This window comes from Callorhinus ursinus, unplaced genomic scaffold (genome assembly GCF_003265705.2).
Source record: "Callorhinus ursinus isolate GAN/ISIS: 27379988/994484 unplaced genomic scaffold, GSC_fseal_2.0 scaffold39, whole genome shotgun sequence".
Lineage (NCBI taxonomy): Eukaryota > Metazoa > Chordata > Mammalia > Carnivora > Otariidae > Callorhinus > Callorhinus ursinus.
The window spans coordinates 16688806-16705563 of NW_027397101.1; the positions used below are offsets into that span (position 1 = coordinate 16688806).

The following is a 16758-nucleotide window of genomic DNA, read 5'->3' on the forward strand; positions in this document are numbered from 1 at the left end:
GGAATTATTTCTGTCATCCTATAACTAGAATCGTGGGATTTCTGTATTGGTATGTTCCATGCTTTTGACTGTGGCTAATTTGTTTATAAGCCACCATTAATCCTGGCTGTATATTTTCACAGTTTGGGTAAACACTTCATTTGCATTAAATTTACAGCATTAATGAGATGTGAAATTTAAAATGCTACTTGAAACATAAATGATGTAAAAAAGCAGAACAAAAAAAAGTGTTTTATCACATCTGAAATCAGTAAACCAATTTAAACCTATTAAAACAGGAATGATGTGTCGCCCGAGATTTTAGCTTCATAACTCATCCTCTTGGACTAAAGGTCCAAAATGAGGAGTAAAACATCTGGAAAATACGAAAGAGCTCAAAAACACAAATTGTGTACTGCTTCTACTCTAATGGGCTTTTCAATCAGTTTTCAATTTTTTTGTCTTCGGAAGCTAAAGGCTAGTAAGTTCTCAATAGCCAATAAGACTGAGAAAAATACCCTGGCCAAGACCCTGTTACTCATGGACGTTATGGATGGAGGCCACAGAGATGGAAAAGGTCTTGAGCCAATTTGAGAAACCCTGTTTAGAGAGGCAAGAAACAAAGGATAAATGAGAAAATATTCTGGAAAACGAAATGATCAGTTTCTTTCCCAGAAGCCCCGGGAGCCCCATTCTGAGTCCAGATCTGAGAGGCAGCATGGAGAGAGCACCAATGCGGAAAGCGTGCTACACCATCACACCTGGGTGAAACGTGCCCACCTGTTGCTGATGTAGGAAGGATGGGTCTCTTGGGCTTAGTCCCACATATCGATTGGCTTGAGATGTGCCTGAGGCTGTGTAGGCTGATTAAGGAAGAACAAAAACAAAGATAAAAATTGTGAACTATCAGAATGAACACCCTGTCCATGTAAAAGAAAACCCAGGACGTGGGATTTGCAACCGAAAAAAAAAGTGTCTCTATTTCTCTGTTCTTTTGTTTGAGTGAACACCAAGTGATATAAAAGAAATGGCGGTTGACCTCAACTCAACTCCTTTATCCCCCTCCCCAGAAATCTGTCCAATCAACCACATGCCGGCCTCTGGTGTGGACATCTCACACTTACGTGCTCCAGTTATAGTCCTGGCAGGAGAACCAAGGACTGGCTAAGTAGAAAGGTTTTTCCTACTTGTCCTGTTTCACCAGATATTAGTTGTCTAATAATGGGATAATCAATGATGGTCTGTGATTCTAAATGTAAGACTGAAAGTCTATTGGGAAAAAGCTTGTAATGAGTGGGATTTAAGCAGATATGCTTGATGATACAGAAAAAAACATGTCTTACTAAAGAGAAAATCTAATATTTCTAACATGAGGGAGAAGCCTATATTTATGATATCCTATAGAGTGACTTAGGTCAGTATTCTATTTAGTGTGAAAATGACCTTAAGTTTGATAGAAATGTTTTTGAAAAAAATTCTTTATTTTCCATAAGCACAAAAAGTCAATTTCTTGTGACTGGTCCAGGGAGGGGGACGGTGGCCCCTTTGAAATACTTGGCCACCAGGCACTAAGTACCTATGGTGAATATTCCTTAAGTTATTTACTCTCAACTTGTAAGTACTTTTTGTAGAGGTGCTTTTTGGTGCACAGTGAATTTTCCAAAGAAAACATCTCCCTATTCCTAAAGATTTCTGTTTGTTTTCACAAGGAAAGGAGTTCCCAGCACTAAAGCAATCCCATTGCTCCCTGCCGGAAAAAAGAGAACTACATTTTCACCATTCTTGTTACATCTACGGGTCTGAAGGAAGTTAAAATATTTGGTTTAACGCTATCAGATTAATAAGAAATCCAGACATTAATCTTTAAAAGTTTTTTTTTTTTAACCAAATATATTAATTCTGCCATGTTCATTTGAAGGGTTGCAGAATTAGATCCATTGAGGCTTTTTTAGGTCAACTTTTTAAAACAGTGAAGATGCTCACAATTCAGCATTAATTACTCCTGAATAAAGGGGGCCCATCCAAGGACAGCCAGAAGGGCGGAGACCCTACTCAATCTCCAGGCCCCTGGAATTCAATGTACAGCATGGACAGCTGGAGAAAAGCCTCACCCTTATAGAGTGGCAACAAGTCTGTGGTATTTTCTCTTTTCAGCCATGAGAAAGAGGTTTCCCTGGTCTATGTGGTTTCTTTAATTTTATTGACTTATCAGCTCAAAGGCCAATTTTTCATTATCAGTGCTGGATCGGGAGCTAAAGCTCCAAGTTTGTGTATAGGGAAGAAAACAACTCACTGTATTTCTTTTATGCAGGAGTGGAAAATGGGCTGATACAGCCGTCTTTATACAAACCAAGATATTCCTTCTGAGTATTTTGTAATTTTATTAGTCAAATCAGATCCCTTTTTGACCATCCTCTAGGTGAGTATAAGAACAATGCATTAGCAAGCAGGCTGACAACAGCTGTGATCATTTGGGTCTGATCCTCCCTTGAATGTCATCTATTAATGTCACTAGAAGAGTAGGTACCTGAAGTTTCTAGAACTTGGTTTGAATCATTTATCATGTGATGGTCTTTCAAAAACTTAAAAAAAAAAATCTTTGTTTTCTATTTGCCTTTATTTAAATTGCTGACTTTGCTAAAAGAAGCCAACACATCCACTTTCACAAGTATTTTAGCAGCCGTAGTGTATATAGCTAACCTTTAGAACAAAAGAATTTTTAATCTTCCTTGACTGGGTTTCATCCATCTGTGCATTCAGGGAAGTGCTCACTGGACCCTCTACCAACAGACCAATTACAAAAATTAATGATTATTGATGGGAATTATAAGCCTACATGGACTGATTAGGCTATGGGGCCTCATGAATTTTGAGAAAGAAATGCTCAATTCACTGTACCCTCAAAGTATTGTCCTTTTTTCTTGTAGTGTTCCTTCCTAGGTTTTCAGAAGTCACCAAAAAAGAAAAAGGAAAAAAAAAAAAGGAAAACATCTTTCCAAAGCCTGAGAAAGAAAGAGCCAGTGGTGTCTCTGTACGTTCACCTACAAATTTCCAGAGCAACTCAATTTTTTTTTTGCTCTTGGAAAGAAAATGGAACCTCTGAATTTCAGATATAGAAGGCATAATTGATGAGGAGCCTGCTAATTACTCCTGCCTGGAACTTTATCAATTCCACTATACTAGTTCTAGGGAACCGGTAGTTTGGTTGAAGCCAATTAAAAAACTGTGTAATAATTTTTTGTGTATTGATGAGTATTCTGTATGAAGAAGCAAAGGAATCATTGGTTTATCGGTATGTTCTCTGTTAAGTTCACTGGCTAAATCTCTGACATTTAAAATGTTATAGCCATGTTAAAAAGCGTAGTACCTAATGTATCATGATAAGCAAAAAAAAAAAAAAAAAGAAAAAAAAAGTCACAGACAATGAAAGTGTAGGTAGCAGCTTACATGTACCTCATACTCAGCTTCGAAATGTTCTCATTCACACCCAACATCGTGTAACTGTTTTTTTGCAATGACATAACCTACGGTAATATAAACGTGCAATTATCTTTCAGAGGCACTGATTCAGTCTGCCTTGTGAAGGGCACTGATTTCTATAGGAATGCTCCAATAAGTAACAATTATCTGATCTCTCTCTGGGTGACAGAGAAACCTTGCACACTGCATTATGTTATTCAGTGTCTTTTCAATGTATACCTTGAACAAGCAGGCATGACTTATCATTTTTGGTAGAGCTGTTTATTCAAACAAATACGCTTCTCCCTTTTCAAATATGATGTACGGACTGAAATTTGATAAGAGAGAGCTTGTGATAGCCAGGCCACATACATGCCTGCTAGTTCCACATAAATGAGAAATCTCCATCGGGTCTGAAAAGTTGCCGTGTTCTCCACCTTGGATCAGGTATCCAATGGTGCCTTTGATGGACATTTCTCATTTCCTACAGAAATACTTACTGGTTGCTGTAGGTGAAGCTGCCTCACCTTCAGTGGATGTAGTGATGGGTTTAGTATCTGTCATGGTCAGGGTCACAGGTCGCATTGCACTGGGATGGGGAGAGGGTGCCAAGACAGGTGTGAAATGGCCAGGCACTTTCCCTACCACTTGACCACTGCTGTTAGGCTACAAAACAAAAACAGAATGCCGGGTGAAACAATCCAAAAGGCAGTCGTCTCGTCCAACAACTCCACTCCGCACACTTGGCCGCGTGAACCCTGCGGACTTGCTGGGGACGCCACAAGCCCTCTCAAGCCTGAGTCACAGAGACCAACTAGCGGTTAGTAGTAAAAAGAAGAAGCAGCGTTTCAAAGAAAGTCTTCACCTTCAAAACACTTTACATCGGTAATTTCATCTTTACAACACCCCTGAGAGCCAGGTAGACTGATCCTTTCATTCAGTAGCACAGAAGACTCGAGTGGAGACTTACATGCTGAGCCCAAGGCAACAATATAAGTCCTCCCTGAGTTAGTAAGAATTTGAGCCACGCCTTCTTCTCTGCTCTTCGTTTTCTGTAGTGAGTCTGTTTGGGCTTTCAGAACACAATTCTCACCTAATGATGCTATCACTGACACAAAGAAGACGAGGGTAATCTAGGAGCTCAAACACATCAAACTTAATAGTTTCCATCATTTATAGTCAAGGCCCATCTTCTGTGTTCAAAACCTCTTAGCTCTCCGTCACACACAGGGACGCTCGGACACACACATCCAGCCATTTAGAATCTAGGATCTCTGCTTCACTTTTGGTGATTTACTCATACGAGCAGATAGAATGATATTTAAAGCATTTAAAATTTCAGGTCCACACCATGATATACAATGATGGACTAGGCCTGACTTTACAGCTACAAATAAAAGATTTCTAAAGTCAATTAAAATGTGCTGAAGCAGGGGTGCCTGGGGGACTCAGTCATTAAGTGTCTGCCCCTGGCTCAGGTCATGATTGTGGGGTCCTGGGATGGAGCCCCGCATCACATCGGGCTCCCTGATCAGTGGGGAGCCTGCTTCTCCCTCTCCCACTCCCCGTGCTTGTGTTCCCTCTCTCACTGGGTCTTTCTCTGTCAAATAAATAAATAAAATCTTTTAAAAAGAAAATGTGCTCAAGTAAAGCAGAGGGCAATCAAATATACTTTGTTACTTAAGTTACTCCTCCATGGCTGGGCATGGGGAGCTACACAAAACATTATTGTTGACATTTGTGGGAATCAACTGAGAAAATCCCCAGGGCAATGATAGAAAAGATATTAATATCTGAGTTTTAGCCCCGGGTATGAAAATAGTATCTGTGGTAGGAGAAAAAATCCTAAGGGTACACTGCTTAAAAAAAAAAACAAAAAACTGGAATGTATTTTTCTAGACAGAGAACGTTATTCTTGATTACACTCATGTTGGAATTCTCCACTGTATGGTGTACATAACAATTTGCCATGAGAATATTCTCCACAAATATTTAGTCTTTATAATCAGCACTGTTAAAGGCAAAGAATGCAATGAAGCAGAATATTTATCTAAATACCTGCACATAAATTACCAGGAGACATTTCTTTAGACAAAAAGATGAACAGCTAATAACACTTAAATACTGTAACTCACAGACATGAACTAAGTCTTTGGTTGGGTTCCTCAGAGGCCACGTTATTTATTCTATAAAGAAAATGGACTTCTTGAATATCCTGCCTATTCATCATGAGTAATTTTAAGTATTTAACTTTATGTCAGGAAAATTGACCAGAGTTTCCCCCTACGGAAACCTATGAGAGAGTTATATCTTTTGACTAATTTTATTTAAAATAATCCACTGAATAGCATGACTGTCTCAGTCTAATCGGTGCACCAGCAATGCAATTAATCTCCAAATTGCTGTGGGGAGGATGAGGCATCTCAGTTGCTAGACTTAGCAATCAAAATCAGTGCAGGGCTGGAGGAAATTTGGGAAGGGATAGTGAACCACAGGTGAACAAGCCCTCATTTTTCCCATTTTTAGAGCTAAACAGGTAAGTGTCAAGAGTCCTCTTTTGAAATGCTAATTAATTGGTTTTGAGTTGGAGCTAAAAATCAAAGGAGCTATGATGTGCCCATAAAAACAGTTCTGCAATTTACTAGAAAGACGCATTTTCTTTCAAGTGGAAAAAGTAGTTTTTTTCTAAAGCAGACGATCAGCTTCTGGTTATCTGAACATTGCAAAAGACTGTTTCATGTATCTTCCTCAAGAAAGAAGAGCGACCTCGTTTTATCATTGGTGGTACATTCGGTAGTAAAAAGCATTTCTGTATAGTGTGTTCACCAAAACAGTTGGATAGGACCTACCTGAGAACACGGGACAGAAGAATGACAATAATGTCAAGAAAATGCTGCCACAGAATCTGATATTACCTCGCCCATTCTGCAAGTTTTGTCTACTGGAATGGAATCGACATGAACCAACAGACATTTCTCTCATTTAAAAAGAATAAAACTGACAAAGAAGCAAGTCGGTCCCAAGCCGATACAGACAACTTTTCTGGAATTCAGGGTCTGGAAGAATGAGAGGGTTATTCCTTTTGGGTTTTTTACTGGTTCAAACAGATGAAGCTATACTCTAAGGCTTCTCTTTTAAGGTTGTTAGATGAACTTTCACACCACAGATATGAAAAGGGAGACATCTTATCTGAAGATGAAGTTGAACGGCATTTGGAAAGGATTACCCTGCTAGCACGTTGCTCCTATTATACAAAATCCTGAGAGGGGATTTTTTTTTTTTTTAATTGAGATGAAAGTAAGATGCTTCTCTCAGAAGCTGGATCTTTACCTTAAAAATAGGAAGAAAAGCAGAACAATATAGGCAGATTATCACCTAATATGCCCTCTTAACTTATAAAGAAATGGAAATATACCTAAAACAAGCACTGAATAATTAAAGAAATGCGTAACACTAAGGGCCTGATTTTAATTTGCATAATTTTTCCCCTAACAGTGTCTAATTAAGACATCAGTTAAAAAAAAAAAAATCCAATGGAACTCTAAGATTTTCCACACTGAATTAACGTTAAGGACTTTTAATGGATGTCTTAATTAGACTTTGTTATTCATGGAAATTCTACACAAATTAAAATCAGACCTTGTGCGCACTGTTCCCAGCTGAGTCTAGCAAAATGCTCTATGGAACTGAGACTCTTGAATCCACGATCTGACAGCAAATTTTATTTCTAAACTGATATATTAAGATCCCACTGTTTTACTTAGTAATTCTTAGTATAGTCATCAAAAGTGCTATACCATTTGGACATTTTCTTCTAAAATACAAATGGTTTAACTACAAAGTCACAACTCAAGAATGGTGTATTTAGTTTAGTATTATTAGTCGATAGAACTAAAAGTACAGGTAACTTTTTAAGTAACCCAAATGGTGCTGGCTATGTTGTTATTCAAAATAAAACGTTCAAAAAAGACCATTTTGCTTCATTTTAACAATTACGACCAAAAATGATTTTTTCAGATCTTTTCTATGTTAATTCTAAATTAATAAGCACATACTATTCACTGGCATTTTAGTAAATGAACAGCATTGATGACAGAATGCTTATGACAATCTCTCAGAGCATTAAAAGATATAATGAGTGGGCAGGAATCTTGAAAGTAAAGCAGCAATGCCAAATACCAGACCTAAAGATCAAAACTACATTACAGATTTTGGATATTACAATTTGTACCAGCTTTGGCACAAAGCCTATCTATTTGATCATGAAAAATCGTCCTGTATCAAATCACTATGAAGTGACCTCTCTAAAAGAAGAAGCCACACGTTTAAGGAGTGAGAAACGCACATGGGTCACTACACTTATACAATAAAAGTCCCTAAAACCACTGCACAATGTTTAAAAAAGAGAGAGAGAGAGAGAGAGAAAGAAAGAAAGAAAGAAAAAAGAAAAGACACTTCTGGTAATAGCACTCATTATTAAATGTAGTCATGTCTGTGCAAAGAATATTCCAGTAGTCATCAAACACTGACAATGTTTACATTACCAAAGCTTATTTTAATACCTAATAGTTGGTCTATAAATACAACTGTAAGTTCTTTTGTGTGTGTTTATTTTAGCGCATACCTTGCTCCTGCCTGAAATAAGCACTTTGTCTCTGCGTTAAACCAGGTATTTCAGAGGTGTGAACTCCAGCTCTGAGCTTTTTTGTCAATGTACTTTCTGCATAAACTTTCTTTTCAGTCAATGAAAATTCAAAAACATCAAACCAGAAACATCTTCACAAATGTGCCCCTTTGGGGCAAGACACTTCCTACCTGTCATTCAGCCACCTTTATATAAAAACTTATTGAGTCACCAAGAAACTTCCTGAAGATGGATTTCAAAAGCTTGATGTTCTGCCAGACATACCGTCTGAATAAGCTTCACGTCTTAGAGTCAGACCTGTGCCATCTCCCTTAGGCTCTAATCTTATTTGCTCTCTCATTTTTACCTGGCTGGTTTGCGGACTGGATGGGTCATAAGAAGGTACATAGTTCTTCAGAGTATCCTGAGGATTCAGGTGGGGAGGATATCTGATTGTTGGATGAGAAAAGTAGCTCGATGGGGCTGGAGGAAGAATAGCTTGTGTTGGAAATGGCAGCGGTGAGGGTGGAGGCGGAGTTCGAGTCGAGATGACTGCACAGGACAGAAAAGGGGAGACTGACGTCAGCTATGGTGCCCGCTGCCCCGGCCGCCCCCCAGAGCCCTGCGAGGCCGCCACGCTGACGGCTCCTCACCACTTCCCCATGACCGACCCACACTCCCCTGCGGGACTCCCTCGTCCATGCCGGCAGGGAGAACACGCAGACCCAACCCCACTCTGAGGAACTAGCGATCTGGCTCTCCAGCTCTATGAATGCTTAGACAAAGGAAGTTTCTCTTTTATAGGTTAAGCCAATATTTCATAAAACGTTCCGTTAAGCAGAGTTATTTCCCATCAGAATACAATCTTTGATCAGAAAGTCTTTGTGTCTTGAGTCCAGACCAACTCACAGCATCCATTAAAAGGCAGGGGCACCCACAGACTCTCTACCCAAATTCAAAACAGAAATGTACTCCAATTTTAAATAAACATTTTCCCTGTACGTCCTAGCGGGTGGTTGGTTAAAAGAGAAGCCAGTAATTAGGAAACAATAATGTGCTGAATAATTACCTGATCGTTGGACAAATGCTTATGAACATGTGAACATAGGGCCTGGGAACTCTTTTTTCCTAATGAAAATGTTCCTTTCAAAACCAAAAGAGCTCTATTCTGTAACTATTTTTCTTCCTACTCTAACTTTTATTACATGTAGCTTAAAAGATGTTATTAAGATAAGACCAAGAATAAAACCCACAGAAATGTGAATTTAAACTTTCATACAGGCATATTAACTAACCAATAAATCACATATTTTATAAAGGGAAATAATATATAAAACATATGCGATGTAGACGATGTTTAATTGTGCTGTAATTTTTCAACATCAGTATGACTAAAATTTATTGTTTAGTTTTTGAAATATAATCCTTAAGTTTCAAAAATGGGAAAGAATATAACTGCACAATCATTATCTCTATAAGGTTGAGGAATTTGACCACATAAGTACAATTAAGAGTACCAACGAGTATATGTAGAAATGAAGATTAAATGTCTGTTTCTATTTAATATTTTGATCCAAATCATAGGAAATTACATATGATAAATGTTTAGTGATTTATGAGACAACTTAGCAAACAATAAGAAAAATAAGTTCTTTCCATGACCTATTAATGAAAATCATCTGGACTAACTTATCTCCAACTTTGTAATTATGTGCAAAATATATATATATATACTTTTAAAGGGATATTACTTATCTTCCCCAAAGAAAGCTTTTTTCAGAAAATACGAGAAATTAAGAATGTATCTCAGGGAAGAATCATAAATTCCATTTTACGGTCACAACTTTGTTTCCTGAATGTCCGGGTCACTCGGGATCCTCTGGATCGTTGTTACAATGCAGATTCCTGGGCCTAAACACAGACTACTGGGTCTTGACTCCCCCCAGGGGTAAGGCACCAGAAAGTACAGTTTAAACAAGTGCCTCGCGTGATCTTTCCACACACTGAAGTGTGTGCCTCCTCCGTCAAAGGGATGCATTTCAGAGAACAATTACATATTTCTTCAAACGAAACTCCTTTTTGACATACGACTTTGTTGAAGAAATATACACATTTGAGAAAGTATAATTTAAGGAGATGCAAACACCTAAGTTAAGTCTGGCATCTTTTTAACTTGGTGTTGAAGTGCTCTTAATCTCAGCTAAATGAAGACCATGTAACCATGGTCTTTGCCTGCATCTGTACACAAACCCTTGAAGAATATATACGCCGCTCCATCTTGGTCCCCCTGGGCTTGAGATCAGTGTGGCCCCGGTGGTTTTGGAAGAGATCTTTGTTCAGTGGAACCGGCACATATCAAATCAGGGCTCAGGCTCTGGGCTCCCTTGTACTATGCTCACAGAAGCTGTGGCTGGCCCAAGAGAAGCTAGTAGAATGTAGTATTTCAAACTGAAAGTAAAAATGGCTATTTCGTCTCAATAAAGGTCATTCTAGTCCTTGAAAACAGGAAAAGCAAAATACAGGCAGAAGACATTTCCCTTCATTATGAAAGAATTCACACATGCATACATGTACGTACATGTATTTCCTGCCTATATTAATGCCAAGCCTTCCTCTCCTTTCCTCCAGTCTTATACAGCCTTTATAGTCTCATATGAATGAATTTTGTAAAATGCCATCTCAGGCAAGTCACTTCTCTGCTAAAAATCTTTCAATGGCTCCCTACTGCTTCCAGAAGAAAAGCCCAGCAACTTCAGAGGTTTGTACGGTCTTCAAGAGCTGTAGGGAACCCGCCCTGCCTCACTTCATGGACTCATGTCTGGCCGCTCTCTCTTCCCAGGCCACACGGAGATATTTGTGGATCCTTGGATAGATGGCAGTTCCTTGCTGCAGTAACCTTTCCTGATAACAGGCCGTTCGCTCCGTCTGAAACAACCTTCCTCCTGCCTTGTTCTTCCTTCTTGCGGCGAACTCACTCTCTAAACTTCAGGGAAGAACACATCTCTTTTGGGCATCTAATCCTTTTCAAAGTGTCTAGTCCTGTTCAGATTTCATGCCTAGCTGATGTGGTCTCCTTGTCTCCCTGCCGGACCGTGAGCTCTTTAAGGACAGAAACTGTGTCTCATGACCAAGGTGCCTACCACAGGCCCTAATACATTACATATTGAGTAAGTATCTGGTGAAGGACCAAGGTGGAAGGCTTATCTAGGTTTCCATGGTTCATTATATAAAAGTGTACTATTTAATTTTTTCCCAATGTCAGAAATCTGAATATTTTAATCAGGTGTCATAATACATGGACGATTTGACTGCTAAGTGAATTTTGCTCAAATATTCAACATTACAGATCCGTGAAATAGTTACCGACTTTTTTGACCTATTCTAGCAGTACAAACAATACAAATATAAATATTTTATACCACATTTGATTTGTATATTCCGTTCTTAATTTTATAATTTTCTTAGTGAAGGCCATGCATTTTTAAAGTATAGCAATGATATGTATCAACATACACTTAGAGATCAAAGCTAAAGACTTTTTTTATAACTAAAGTTATATCCTTTGAGTAAAGGTTTAAAAACCAGATTCATTTTGTCGGAAGAATAAAAAATTGCCTATCTCTAAATTTAAAGTAGTAAGAGTATTGCTACAAACGTATTTATATACAAAACTTTCTCCACCAAAAATTCAATACACTCCTTTCTAGGGCTCAAGAATAATAGGTAGAAAGTATACAGTATTGTTTATTAATTATATCTCACTTTTAATTTTTGAAAGGGGATTTAGTTTAATTGTTCTTTAAAGTATAAATGTGAAATACTGTATTCCTTTTCTTATGTAAATTAAGATATTAGACATAATATCAAGTGTACTAGCCCACACTTATTTGTGCACCAAAAAAATTGTCAAAGAACCTCTTTTATTTTTCAATTAATTTCACTCCTAAATAAGTAATTAAGTATCGATTTTTGTATAGAAAATAACATCTCTGGAAACAGTGTCTGTATATCTTAATGCCTCTGGAAATACTCCAAACTCAGCAACACACTTGAAATTCCATCTTTCCTTAGTCAAATATATAGAGTCAGGACCAATCCTGAAGCTACAGTTAAGATAACTATGTATCCCATATCTTCTAATTTCTTGGGATTGTAATCTTTCCAATAAAGGCAATTAAAAATACATTCACAAATGTTATTTAAGTGAATGCTTTGGAACTCTTTTCTCATATATTGGTAAGAAAAAAAATATTTGATTGGATCACAACCCTCCCTCTTTTGGCTGAGAGAATATGGCCCCTGCAGCTCTAAGTAAAACTCTTGCTCCATCCCTGCGAGTGAGCCCTGCAAATAAGAGGGACGCTTCTCCTCTGTGCTTGAAACTCCTCACCACTGTGTGCAACTCCAGGTATTCCGGGATGATGGTGCTGGGGGAAAGTGCTCAATCTTGGGGAAGAATCTTGTGGAGATGTAGAGCTGAACAGTGGCTTTTCGGGCTTCTTCATAGTAGTCGGAGAAGACATATCTGCAAAGGAAGAGGGGAGAACCCAAACTTTACGACTTTCTTCAGCTATAAAGTTCACGTTAATATAACAAGAGATCTCATTTTCCAACATTTCATTATTTCTGTACTTGGGCTCTTCTACAAAATATGTACTGAGGGTCAAAGACCCAGTTATGTTGGAGATTTGAAATATGTCAGAAACAATCTCCACTGAAGTTAACCCAAGGCTTTATTAAAATTATCGCCGGAATTATTTCTCCTACTAAATATATCTTGAACTTTTGAAAAACTAAGGCTCATGTTTCCCTTGGCGCCTTGGTTCACATCAAGGTCGTTTTTACCTCAGCATTTCATTCTTAGATTTATACGATTCAGGGGTTTGTCTTTTTGACCTGCTGACTACACTGTGGAAAAAAACAGAAGAAAACCTGGTGCAAATGTGAAAAACAACTTTCGGGAACGCTGGTAAGTCTATCATTGATTTCACATCTTCTATGGAAAACTCATTACTTGTTTAACAAAAAGTACATTCCTTAATTTGCTCATTCTGCAAATATTTATTGGTTTCCTCTATTTGCCAGGTAAAGTGAGGATGTTATGAAAAATACAAAGTAACTGCTATAGGGATACTCACTGTCAGTGAAGGGGAAAATGATAAGAAGAAATTGGCTGTCAACAGTTGAGAGGGAGGAAGCGTGTTGAAAGCAGGCGTGTTGTGTTGTGGTGTTTGCTGGCTTTGCTGCACAAGGGCAGTGACCACCTCAGCCTCCCCAGGTTAAGGAAGATGCCTCAGTGGCGCCATGTTTAAAATGTGGATGGGGATGACACTCCCAGAGAGAGGAAATGTTCTGGAGAATGGAGCATAGAAAACAAGTAGTACAAGTAGTCTGTGAAGTGGTGAAGTACAGAGATGAATGAAGGAGCAAGTAGCTGGCAGGACCCACACAATGAGGGGCCATGTGTGTAAATATCTGAATGTTTGCCCTGATGGGGGAGTGCTATTGATGAGCAAAATATGATCACACATTTATAGTTTAAGGCCGTCCCTCCCGAAAGTACATGGAGCATGAGTTAGCCAAAATGGAGACAGCAATCATGGAGACCACTTGAGAAGACAGATTTATTAATACATCCTTCCATAAATATTTCTTGAAGGCTGAATTTATGCCAGACACTACACTAGTTGCTGGAGACACAATGGTGAACTAGATTAAGTTTCAGCCTCTACAAAACTTTTTTTTTTAAGATTTTATTTATTTATTTGCCAGAGAGATAGAAAGAACACAAGCAGGGGGAGCGGCAGGCAGAGGGAAAAGCAGGCTCGCCACCGAGCAGGGAGCCCGATGCGGGACTCGATCCCAGGACCCTGGGATCATGACTTGAGGCAAAGGCAGAGGCTTAACCTACTGAGCCACGCAGGCATCCCCAGCCTCTACAAAACTTAAAAACTAGGGAGGGGATACACACGTGCTAAAAAGGAATTATAAAACAGTGTGAAAATTGCTATGGTAGATAACACTACCACAATTATCAACTCATAGCCAACCTTATTTCACCTTTACCCCATCTATGCTCCCCCACCCCCCATTTCACTTTGAAGCAAATTGCAGACAGCACAGTATTTCACTTATGAATATTTCAATTTGTAGCTCTAAAAAAAAGAAGTTATTTTTTAAAAACCTAAAACTTCATCATATTAGATATATATGCATATATATATATAATATTCATTTTTAATTTTTTAACAAGAGAAAAAGACCTCACGTGCTGTTTTTAAAAAAAATTTTTATGGTGCTATTAATATAAGAAACTAGTTATCATTATGATTTACCATTTGAAAAATTACATAAGCTCTGGTAAAAGCATCCAATAAAATTAAATATGTGTTTTCAGCACACTGGCACTTAAAGAATGGATATGCTACTGTTAAAACATTAGACATCACAGTCTACAGAAAATGACAAGTGTATTTGTAGCTATAATTTCTGACTAGCTGGCTGTCACTAACCTATCAGAACTTTGATGCATTGGTGAACGATTTCCTTGTATCTTTTTCGAAAAGAAAAAATGAAGAAAGGAAATAGCTAACGAAACCACAGCAATTAATGCTGCTACAAAAAAGGAGAAAAAATGTTGAGACCATTTAAAAACAGACCAAAAAAGTTCATTTCAGCTAAGATACCTTCAAAATGTCAAAATAATACTTAATTTCACTTAAGAGCTATGTGATTTTAAAAGGTAATACTACAAATATAGGTTTTGGCCTGCTAGAAGCTAATCATAGACATCTACGTCTTTAGGAGTGGAAAGAACCTTTATTCCATCCCTCACTTTGCAGATAAAGTAATGTTTCTATTCCAAATTTTTAACTTAAAATTAAGTATAAGAAAAATAAATCTATTGACACTCTTATGCTCTACCTGTGCTTAAATACAGATCTCAAAATAAAATTAACCAGTGTAATCAGTTTCTGAAGACTCCATATAGAGGGGCGCCTGGGTGGCTCAGCTAGTTAAGTGTCCAACCCTTGGTTTCAGGTAAGGTCATGATCTCAGGGTCATGAGATCAAGTCCCTTCGTTGGGCTCCATGCTCAGTGGGGAGTCTGCTTGGGGATCTTCGCCCTCTGCCCCTCCCCCCGCTTACATGCTCTCTTTCTCTGTCAAATAAATAAATAAATCTTAAAAAAAAAAAGACTCCCTGTATGAGTAATAGAGCATTTACTGTACATGACTGAAAAACAGTGAAATATGACCAGAGCTTGGGAAGCAGAATAATGGTATTCTAGTTCTGTCATTTCTGGGGATGTTCCATCAAGGCTATTGCAAATACTGTAACTGCTTCCAAATTTTCATTAAACGTAGAGGGATTCACCTGAGTCACTTTCTGCAAAGAGCACATAAATCAAGGGTGTTTGTCCAGAAGTTCAACAAAATGGGTGATGACATCATTTTTGAGAAATGAAGCCTTTGCATTTTCTTACTCAAAATAATGCACTTGGCTTTCCTGGGTAATTATTACAGGTCCATTTATTATTTGGGTTCTCGTTAGGCATGCACCAAATAATAATGGTACCTTCGTTGTTCAGAACACACAAAGGAATTACATGAGGCCAACACAGCAGAAACAAATTATAATTCACTCTTCAAGTTGTAAAAGGGACCACAAATTGTCTTCTCAAACAGTCAAGTGAACTTATAACAGTAAAAATAAGAATCCACCCTCCATACTGAAACTACTTCTTTAGGAACAGATAAAGAATGATAGTGCAGAAAGTGGACTTGACCGCCATTGTCTTCCCACTAGATGAAATTATTTTTGAGCCCAACAGCCAGTGAAGATATACCCAGCCTGTGCAAGGCATATGCTAAGTGTGCAGGGGACGCAAAGTGACCCCCTCCCCACCATGGTCACAGGAACAAAAAAACTCACTGCAACGGAGAAAGAATAAAAATAAAATGTCAATTATCTAGGAGGAGGAAGGGTAGAGTTTCTGGCTATTACATTTTAATCATGAATCAAACTCGTATTGTTTTGATTTTAATTTTATTTTGAATGTCTGCAGTCTAGTAGACCTCATGCCAAACTGAAAAATGATACTGTTTCTATTTTTAATGCACTTCTATGCTACAGAAATAAAAAAAAAATGTTTGAGGAATGAATATATAGGAGAGATGGTTTTAAGTGACCTTTCTGTGGAAAAAACCAAATGTCACGCTTTTCACAGTGTATTGTCCCTCAAGCCGGAAGAATAATACATAAAAAGATTAAGTTGAAAATAAGTCGAATAATAATAAAGCTGAATAATATATAAATATATAACAAGTTGAATAATAATACAAACATAATAATGCACATGTTGAATAATACATGAAATAAAGAAGTTGGCGAGAGAAGCAAGATGATAAGAAAAGATTAGCCCGTGTTTCTAGGGGTGGGAAGGAGGCAGGAGTAGCTGGGGGTCCATGAGAAAGAAGCAAAGTCAGTGAGGGCTTGCCATCAGACAAAGACATTTAAATTTGATTTGGAAAGTAACAATTTATAAATGAATTGATCTCAGGAGGGAAATGCTTTCCAAAAGCTCTCTATTTTTTTTCTGTATCTTGTAGCTTCCACTCAATGCTTTTCGCTTGTACCTGGTTAAATCAAAAATTTCCTGTCTAGTCTCCTCCCAGGAGGAAGGAAGGAGGAGGA

General features: G+C 38.0%; 1 protein-coding gene across 8 annotated transcripts in view; it reads right to left on the reverse strand.

The window, feature by feature from the left end:
• The window catches only part of NFIB (nuclear factor I B), a 228990-nt gene that overhangs the window by 23829 nt on the left and 188403 nt on the right, over positions 1-16758 (reverse strand). For 4 of the 8 annotated variants that reach the window (XM_073880802.1, XM_073880801.1, XM_025887911.2 and 1 more), the window contains 4 exons: positions 12453-12587; positions 8430-8614; positions 3939-4104; positions 760-842 (listed from right to left, as the gene is read on the reverse strand). In XM_073880802.1, coding sequence (XP_073736903.1) covers positions 760-842; positions 3939-4104; positions 8430-8614; positions 12453-12587 — 569 coding nt within the window. The remainder of the gene's footprint in view (positions 1-759; positions 843-3938; positions 4105-8429; positions 8615-12452; positions 12588-16758) is intronic. The other 4 variants (XM_073880803.1, XM_025887914.2, XM_025887913.2 and 1 more) reach the window with 2 other exon arrangements.